Source organism: Mustela nigripes, chromosome 4, assembly GCF_022355385.1.
Source record: "Mustela nigripes isolate SB6536 chromosome 4, MUSNIG.SB6536, whole genome shotgun sequence".
Lineage (NCBI taxonomy): Eukaryota > Metazoa > Chordata > Mammalia > Carnivora > Mustelidae > Mustela > Mustela nigripes.
This window is the reverse complement of record NC_081560.1, coordinates 11,936,586-11,946,336: the sequence shown is the minus strand read 5'-3', so window position 1 is coordinate 11,946,336 and position 9,751 is coordinate 11,936,586. Positions and strand designations below refer to the sequence as shown.

Sequence of the window (9,751 nt, the reverse complement as noted above, 5' to 3'; positions counted from 1 at the left end):
AGGCCAAACAAGAGCAAGAAATTCAAGGGAGCAGGAAGGAAAGCAGAGGTGCCTGGGACCTGCACTGGGCCATGAGCTGGGCAAAGGGAGTCCCAGGGAGATTTTGGCTCAGAACCTAGGGGTAGCTTCCCAGCTGGCTTGAACCTGTCAGGGTAGACCTGAGATTAAAGCTGCAGTGTAAACTAAGGGTTGGTGTCTGAAACCCAGCCAGAGAGGTTTTTTTTTTTTTTAATTAATTTTTTATTTTTTATAAACATATTTTTATCCCCAGGGGTACAGGTCTGTGAATCGCCAGGTTTACACACTTCACAGCACTCACCAAAGCACATACCCTCCCCAATGTCCATAATCCCACCCCCTTCTCCCAAACCCCCTCCCCCCAGCAACCCTCAGTTTGTTTTGTGAGATTAAGAGTCACTTATGGTTTGTCTCCCTCCCAATCCCATCTTGTTTCATTGATTCTTCTCCTACCCACTTAAGCCCCCATGTTGCATCACCACTTCCTCATATCAGGGAGATCATATGATAGTTGTCTTTCTCTGCTTGACTTATTTCGCTAAGCATGATACGCTCTAGTTCCATCCATGTTGTCGCAAATGGCAAGATTTCATTTCTTTTGATGGCTGCATAATATTCCATTGTATTTTTTTTTAAGATTTTATTTTTTATCAGACAGACAGAGCACAAGTAGGTAGAGAGGCAGGCAGAGAGAGAGGAGGAAGCAGGCTCCCTGCCGAGCAGAGCGCCTGATCCTGGGCTTAATCCCAGGACCCTGAGATCATGACCTGAGCCGAAGGCAGAGGCTTAACCTCTGAGCCACCCAGGTGCCCCTGGTTATTGTTTTAAATCTGGAGGTTGGGGTTGAATGAATTTGTTTGGGAGCCTTGGAGGAATACAGAATATTGGAATAGAAATGCCAGGTGAGAAGAGCAAGGACCGCATTTGATGTTGCCTTTTGGGCAACTGGATCCTCAAATACCCTCTGTATGTCTTATACTGAACCATTCGAGACACCTCCCAGCTTCCTCTCCTGGACCAAAGGCTCAAAGAAAGGAGATGGCAACAGGAAGCGAGTTAAATTTTATTTAATTTGATGTCTTGAGCTTTGTCCTTTATAAACACAGCCTCTCCCTTATTACCAATCACATACGTGGCTTGCTGCCTCTGCCTCACAGGGAGGGTTGAGCAAAAAATGCCCTAAGAAAGGAGAATCAGGAGCCCCCTTTATGGTCAGCATGGGAAAGGGAGGGTTTGGAGGGCTTTCCCACTGCATGCAAGCCACTTCCCCAGCTGGCATCCCCTTAGGTAATCTGGAGCATCAGACTTCTCAGAGTGTGGTCCAGCCTTGAATCCAGATTTTGTCCGAAAACATGTGGTCCCATCAGTGTTTTCAAAGCTTGAGAGGCTGAATTGCTTCCCTCAGCATGGAAGCGCCTTTATGGAATAGGTGACACCCCCAGGCCTACAATGTCGTGGCCTGGGTCATGGGAAGGGGCACAGATAGAGGACATCGGAGAGCCCAAGCAGAAGGGAATTTCTGTATTTGATAATAAGAGGAAGGCTGAGCAGAGAGTAACCTGAGTATTTGAAATGAGGAGACAGTATCAGACTCCGACTTGCAGGGTGGCAAGAAGCCAAGAAAGAGCCCCCTGCCCAAACAAGAGGGCAGCCAGAGAGAGGCGCCTCGGGGTAGCAGTGCTCGAGCCCGAGAGGGCCACTGGTGCAGCCCTGAAGCCTGCAGGGGTTTTGTCTTGAGGCTCCACTTTGCCTCCAGAGGACTCCAAGCAGGGTCCCCGAGTCGTTGGGATGATGTCTGGAATCCAGCCTGTCGTGTTTTCCACCAATTCCTGCAGCACGTGGAAAATGGGAGAAAATGGGTAAAGACAGAATCCTCCCCGACTCATTTCCTTTTTTCAGCCTTTACTTGCTGATTCCCCAGTCTTTGCAGCCTCATAAACTAGCTGGGAGACCCCACCACCACTCCACAGTCCGGAGCAGCACCAGGGCATCTTTCTGCTCCCCAGCCCCTCCTTCCTGACCCAGTGTTCCCACCTTTGTCATTCACTGGCTTCCTCCCTTCTTTTCCTGGCTTAGCCCAGTACCATCCCTAGAGGGTGCTATCTCCTGGGACACTCACATCAATGGTCTTTATTATCACCATCTGCTGGGCCTCCTTGCAAGCTTTCTCAGCCTTCTTAATGTTCTCTGGGGTCCACTCAACATTGTTCATGGCCATCATGCCCTCCATGGGGCTGCCGTGGGTGGGGGAACACACGATGAGTTAGGGTCGACTTAAAGCTTTGACAAAATGCCTTCATGTTTGTTAGCATCATCTCCATGTCGGCATAAGCCAGAAGGAATGTCTCACGACTCAATAAGAAAACCATGAATTTGGCAGATGGAGAAACAGCAAAATTCACAGATGAGCAGTTTCTTTTAAAGTGAAAAAGTGAAACTCCTGACTCTTTAAAGAAGTGGTTCTTAATCTGGGAGCCTTGAAGTCCAAGAAGGTGGATTGAGGGATTCAGGGAACATGTAAAGGCCCTGAAATTGTGTGTGGAATGGGTGTGTTTGCACAGATATGCATTTTCCTGGAAAAGGAGTTTCAGGGCTTTCATTGAATCTCAGAGACAACCCTCACCCCTAAATAATTAAGGGTCATTACTTAATGACTTAAGAGTCTTTGACTGAGTGAGTAGCACATGAGATAAAGGCAGACAGAGAATTTGTATGTAAGGTATCTAACTCTTAGAGGTCAGTTCTTACCTGCTTTTCTGGATGATCTCATTGATATGGGGGTAAAAAAACCCTATTCTGTGTTATGTCAGAGCATCAAGAGGAGAGTCAGACCAAGACCCCTCCCACACACACTTGAAGTTCTTCTCTTCCAAGATGACTCACTCTGATACCTCCTCCCCAAGCTCATGGGCCACGTGGATGATGTCAGGGTACCCCATGCAGCTGGAGATATTATTTCGGGGATAGTAGAAGAGGAAGATGAGGCACATCTCATTAATGGTGCTGGGGCCCCCCTGAGAAAGAAAAGTGAGACAGAGATGGAACACAAAGTCACAAAGCAAGCAGAGAGAGGGGGACAAGGCACGTAGGAAATAGTGTAGGTGGTCATTCTACCAATGATGCTGTTTTCATTTTCCCTTAATCTACAACCAGCTGAATGAATGTTCATCTACTTCTTACACACCCTTTCCTTTCCCCTCCTCTCCTTCCAATTGGTGGACAGTTATTGATATTATTTACAAAGAAATAATATCTGCCCTGTCCTCTACATTTCCATGGCCTCTGCTCTGATTTGAAAAGACAAGATGGTTGAGGAAATGAGAGAAGATCTTGAGTTTCCTGAAAAAGTCACTCCCTTTTGATTTTCTCCAGGATTCCTCATCTCTATATGTCTAAAGCTGGACCTACTCAAATATGTCACATGTTCAGTTCACCGTAGGAGGGTCTTACGGTTTTTCCCTGTGAATCCCCTTGTGCATGATCCCCATTTGTGTCTTACAGTATGTATCACTTTCCACCTTGCATAATAATAATACATATGGCTGTAGTTTCTTCCTCAATAGCATGCAACTCCTTTGGAATCCTATAAGCACTGAGCCACTCTTGACACACAAAAAGGGCGGGGTTCCTTGTGACCATAACAACAACAGCTAACTCTAACTGAACATCTACTATAAGCCAGGAAAGGATCTAGATGTCTTATAAAGTGTAATCAACTCTTGCAACAATTTTAAGAGGTACTATTATTAGTTCCTGTATGAATTAGGAGATTGAGGCACAAAGAGATTGAATAATTTATCTAAGATTGGAAAGCTAGTGATTGTGCTGACATTTGGAACCAGGCATGGAGGCCATGAGTCCATGCTCTGGTTTACTATAGCATGCTGTCTTCCCATGGTGTTATTGGTCATTGACAGGAAAAGTAGGGAACCCTTGTACACATCCTACAATCACAGGGATGTGAGAGCATGAAAAGCCCCATGTGAGTAGATAATAATATTGGAGGGAGAAAAAGGTTTCAGTTAGAATAATCAGAGTCACTCTATAGCCAAGGCCAGGGATGGGCTCTATTCTGAGCCCATTGTGCTTGACCATGGTGGGAAGGGAGGTACTTACAAAAGTCAAGGAGTCCCGGTCCAGCGTCTGGTAGTGACATTCCACCAGCAACTCATCTCCCTGTTCAGAGTGAAACATGAAGGCTGAAAGTAAGACACAGAAGGACTGGTACAGCCTTAGAACCCTCTTGGCCAACAGTAATGACCTCTGATCCTGCCTCTCCTCCCTCAACTCCAGTCATGCCTTCCCACAGGCTCCCACCGGTTTGATCTCTGCTCGATAAGGTAAATCTCGAGTCTCCTGCAGATTGAAGTCATAAGAGTCATCTTTGCAGATTGTTCGGAGTTGTGCTCCATTTCTAGAGGGAACAAAGCAGTGTATGAGCTCATGCTGGGGGTGGGGGACTGGTTGCACATAAAACAGAAAACTTCTTCCACAGTCTTATTCTGACCACCTCTATTCTAGGGATAGTTCCAGCTCCTCCTATCCCAACCAAGTATAACCTTATACTGCAGAATAAATAAGTATCCTCAAATTTGTTCCCATATGCAGATGGGAAAGCTTCAAGTCCATGTCTTCCCTTACCTGTATTGCACAGCCTGCAGAGCACGGCCAGCCAGATGTGTGTGAAGCAGGTAGCCATATACCTGTATGTCGGGCATTGGGGCCCCATTCATCTGTGATGGGGAGGAGACACGTCTGGTTTGCATCTTGTCCTGTTCCTCCATTTGCCTCCCTTAATAGTTGACACCTTCCTTGCATGAATGACAGGATTCTTCCTGGGCCCTCCTGGACCCTCTTCCCGCCCCACCTCACAGTCCCCAAAGCCCCAACTCTTTCCTTCTCTTGCATGATTCACGTTAGTGGTTCTCCTGAGCACCAGGTTGTAGTTATTGTCCAAGTCTCAGACTTGTGTGTGCTTATGGACCAGCCCAGATCTGTGATGGGAAACAAGGAACCTCAGGGAAGGTGTGCCTCCCAGCTTCACCTCTTCAAACTTCTCTGTCTTACACAGCCCGTAGGACAGGAAGGACTCCGCGCCCGGGGGTATGAAGTGGATGGGGAAGGTGAAGAAGCCCAGCTGGAGGACCCCCATGTCATATTTGCGCAGCTGTGCGGTGTAGTATAATCGGATGCCCGAGGAGTCATAAATGCCTGGTGCGGAATGGAACAATGACAGAGGACAAGAGAGCTGGTCACAATGTGAGAACAAGAGGAAAGCTGGGACAGGGCTATGACCAAAATGAGCCAGCGTGCAACCCACAGCAGCTTCCCAACACCTAAAAGAATCAGGAAGCTGCACCAGATTTTCCTCCATAAATGCTGTAGATACTTACCAGGAAGGTTGTGAAAATTGCTATAATGAATCTCCAGTCGGATCCACTGTGGGTCTAAGGGGGTGCCAATAGAGACACCCACATCATCTGGAAACTGGTAACTCTGTTGGATGAAAGCAGATCTGGCAGCAAGCAGGGCTGGGTGCTAGGTGCAGAGGCTGGGACCTGCCCATGTTTTCTGGCCCTCATCCCAGACCTCCACTGTCTCCTGGTCTGCCATCAATCCAGCAATCCCAGTCATCTGACAACATGCACCCCACCCCCTTAGCCACCTAGTTCTCTCATCACAGGACTCACTGTGCCCCCGACAGCCCAGCCCACGATGACCTGTGAGCAGAGGGAGAAGGCAGGGTCAGCTCCATAGCAGTCACTGATACCCGTGGGGAGAACACTGGCATTGCCACAAGCATACACCAGGATGTGATGCACCATCGTCTCATTGTGCACGAGCAGCTTGGGCTCAAACTGGGTGAGAGAAGGGGGCAGATCATGGTCAAGATCTTCTATGTCAAGTCCTATTCTCCCATCCTCTTTCCCCCAAATAAATCTATACCCATTTCCCACTTCTGTGACTCTTTCTTTTCTATTTGTTCTCTGTTTTTCTTCCCCAACCCATCACTTACCCCCACTTTGTTCGACTCCTCTCTCAGCCCTCACCCTTTTAAACTCTTCCCCTGAGTGTACAACATATTAAATCTAGCCAAGAATATACCCAAGACTTCTGACTTTCCCTTAATAACCTCACCAGTCCACTATATCTGAGCACATGACTTGTTGGATTCTCCTCTAAAGAAAAAAAAAAATGGCTCCCACACATTTGCTAGTTTTTGTAAGATCAAAATTAGAAATAACTCAACTGTGAAATCAGGTGACCATGTTGGAGTTCCCTCTGGCCAGATTTCACTAACCTGACAGCCCTTGGCCCTGTCCCCCGAGCCTGAACTTCCTCCTGGACCATGAGCACAATTCTAGGTCCAAGGTGGGGACTATACTTTGCTCTCTGGAAACACTAACTGATGACCTTCATCAAAATCTCTGCTGTATTGTGGGGCTCGTATAAAACAGTGCTGGGAGTTATAGTTTTGGACTCAGGAAAGCATGAAACAACTACTCTTCAGCTTCTTCTCAGCAATTTTCTAAACACCATACCTTCAGAGTTGACTGCCCACTGCACTGTTCAACTGCCTTAGCAATGTCTGGCTCACTGTACCTTGAAGATGTGATGCTTCTTGCTAACGATGGGGAGAGGGAGGAAGGTGCAGGCATATGTGGTGTCATCCTCTGGGATGAGGAACTGGAGAAGGACACATAAAGGCTGAGTTGGGTTGGAAATGAGGCCCTTAGAGAAGACAGGGGAGGGACAGACAAGCTTGGTGGTCCTCAGGGAATTATAGGAAGTCACGGTAACCTCAATTCAAGGAAGTACTAAGTATAGGTGCAAAAGGAGGATCTAAATTGAGTGGGAAGATGGGAAGGAGGCTTGGAGGTGGCTGGATGAGTAGAGGAATCTTACATCAGTGAGCTCCAAGTCATGGATGATGGTATCCTCAGGGACATCAAGGTCGTCAGGATGGACTATTTGTAGCAGGAAGATGGACTTGATAAAAGTACGGTCCCGATCCAGCTTCAGAGTGTCATCCAGGCCATAGGTGGCCAACACCCTTATGGTGTCACTCTGGAGGTGTCATAGGCATTAAGGTGCTACTGCCCGTGAATAGCACTTCGCAAACACCCACACCCAAGGACTGACACAAGCCACTTGCTCACATCTACACAGTGGAGTAGAAAGAGCTTCTGACTGGGGGTCAGAACTGGTCAGGTTCTAGTTCTACCTCAGGGGCCAACTTGCTGGAAACATTGAGCACACATTCCCTCGTGATGCCTGTGTCCACATCTGAGAAATGACACTCTAAAGTTCAGTGAAATCAAGGAAGGTTCTTGGAGAGGGGATCCAGGGAGGTTGGGGTGGGTGCTTAATCCATGGGGGAATCACTCTGCCGGCTTGTGGATTTGTAGAGGGGCACAACTGGGGCAGTGCCTGGAAATGTGGAGAGGGACAGAATCCCTGGGAACTGCGACCATTGCCTAAGACACATGCATGTTCTAGATTGGGGTTGACTCCACATCCCTGAAAGGAAAAGCTGCTTACAGTTGAATGCTTCTCCCCCCTCCCTTCCTGTTTTACCGTAATGTCTTGGTCATGAGGATCACAGGAGCGGAAGGGCCTAGAGAAGCGCATGGTGGTGTAGACGGCGTCTTCCATCAGCCCCTGCAACTCAGCATCCTGGCTCCCGTCCTCCTCTAGGGTGTCTTCATCCACCAGGTGCTGATCCTGGGGTCCAGTGAATATCAAAGAGTAAGAACAGGAAGCCCCAATTATCACAACTTTGGAGAAGCTGGTGTCCCCTTAGTAACCCCAGGGTACTAAATTAGCAGAATCTGGTCCTTTGTTTCATAGCTTGCTCTTGGCATAGGATGGATCCCTGGGGCAGAGGGATACACAGTGTCTGATGGGGTTTCGCCACTTGGCCTTGATTTACTTTTCCTGTTCCAAATCTCAAGTCAATAAATCCTAGTGTTCCTCTATCTCCAGCCCTTGACAGTTCCTTACGCTCTGAAGTCTCTATGCTATTTGTCCTCTCTTGTGGCTCATAACATTGACACTTACCCATTTAAATGCAGTTCCTGTGGGTGAGATTGGGAGAAATGGGTGGGCTGCTTTTTCATCTGTAAAATGGGGTAGTAATCATGTACCTCATAGTGAGGCTGTGAGGTTTAACATGGGAAGATTTGGGAACGAGGCCTGGTTGATCAAGAGTACGTAACAATGTTAAGCTCTTATTACTGTAGCTGCTGCTGTGGATATTAGACCACTGCCTGTTGTTGCCCACCTGACTGAGTTTAACAGAAATTAGGGCTGAAGACTTGGTCTCAGGTAACACTGACCCTCCCCTATTGACCTGTAGTTGGTGGTGTAGGACTCTTTCAGTCCAGTGGTTCCAATCCCTAGCATCTTAGGGGCATGCAGTCCAGAAGACCTAGTTTGAAACTCTTCAATGGGCCATTTCTGTAAGGAGAGATCAGTAGTCAGCTGGTGTTCTGGGCATGCGCCTGGATAAGTTTGGAAAATGTGGATCCTTCCTGGACCCAGAGATATCCTCAACCCAGCAAGAGACCTTCATCCTTGGAAAGGAATCACCCTCAGACTTACCGAGAAATAGACGTTGCCATCAGGCAAGACTCCTCCAACAACCAGATCACTCCCCACTCTGGTGTAGCGATTTGTGACACCCAGGCCCACCCAGCCAGTTGTCCGGACCTGCAGCTCAAAAGTGATGATCTCTGCCTCAAGGTCAAAGTCCCAGCGCAGGAAAATGACATTGGAAGGGTCTAGGAACCTGGAATAACGCAGGCGAGATGTGGGGCCAAGGCGTTTGCCTTGGGAGGAGGCCACCAGGGCCATAAGTAGGAGAAGCCTGAAGAGCAGGGCACAGGTCATGGCTCCTGGGGTCTGGAGCATCTCTCCTACAGACGGACACTCAAGAAGTATGGGTTTATATGTGCCTCTACCTGTGCCAGGCCCCGTGCCATGGGGGAGGGACAGACTGGGGCTCTTCTGATCTGATTATCCTCTGGATTCAAAGTGGTGCCACTTACATAACTCTGGAGGTGTGGGGTGCCCAGTGAGGGTGCAGAGCAGAGTGCTCTTGTCCCAGAGTAGGGACTTGACATGAAATTCTCAGGAGAAGGTCCTTAGACTCTTCTACCCCAACCCATGCCAGGGTCCTCCCTGGGTTTGGTTTTTCCCTGCTGTTCTCCTCTTGTCTCTATTTCTCTCTCTCCCTTTCTGCACCCCCTATCCCCATATCCTTGGATGTCCTTACGGAGCACTCTGCTCTCTGGCACCTGCCCCAGGCCCCAGCTTTCATGGGCATTTTCTATATCTGGAACTGGGGCATAGCCGGGGGTGAGGGCGAGACTGACGACATGCAGCAGAGGAAGGAGAGAAGTTTCTGAGGGGGTGTTCGGGGAAGGCTATGATTTCCATCTCCCGGAGGAGTCTTTGCTACTAATCCCTGGAAGGACACATAGAGGTGAAGGAGCCATAATCAGCTTTCCAGATGGGCAAGTCTGGGTCAGCCCTGGGTTTCTGCATATTCCTGGGGAGCGGCGAGGAGGAGGAGGAGGGTGAGGAGGGGAAGAAGAGGGAGAGAATGGGAGATAAATGTAAACTGGCCCTTGGGATCATTGGCGCTCTACCTTTCCCTCCATGAATTGCCTGCCAGAGAAGTCGCATTTAGTGATTCTCACTCCACTGGGGGCTTGGCCCAGGGTCCCCA

The 9,751-nt window shown here is 48.6% G+C and overlaps 1 protein-coding gene across 1 annotated transcript; it reads right to left on the bottom strand.

The window, feature by feature from the left end:
- Positions 1–1,604: 1,604 nt before the first annotated feature.
- LOC132014891 (putative DBH-like monooxygenase protein 2) lies at positions 1,605–8,910 on the bottom strand. The gene is made up of 13 exons (XM_059395588.1): positions 8,623–8,910; positions 7,597–7,743; positions 6,925–7,086; positions 6,622–6,705; positions 5,709–5,876; positions 5,412–5,514; positions 5,063–5,229; positions 4,660–4,751; positions 4,336–4,432; positions 4,135–4,194; positions 2,902–3,032; positions 2,138–2,252; positions 1,605–1,847 (listed from the first exon to the last, which is right to left on the bottom strand). The coding sequence occupies exons 1-13, from the start codon at positions 8,908–8,910 to the stop codon at positions 1,605–1,607; spliced, it is 1,857 nt and encodes a 618-aa protein (XP_059251571.1).
- Between the last annotated feature and the right edge of the window lie 841 nt (positions 8,911–9,751).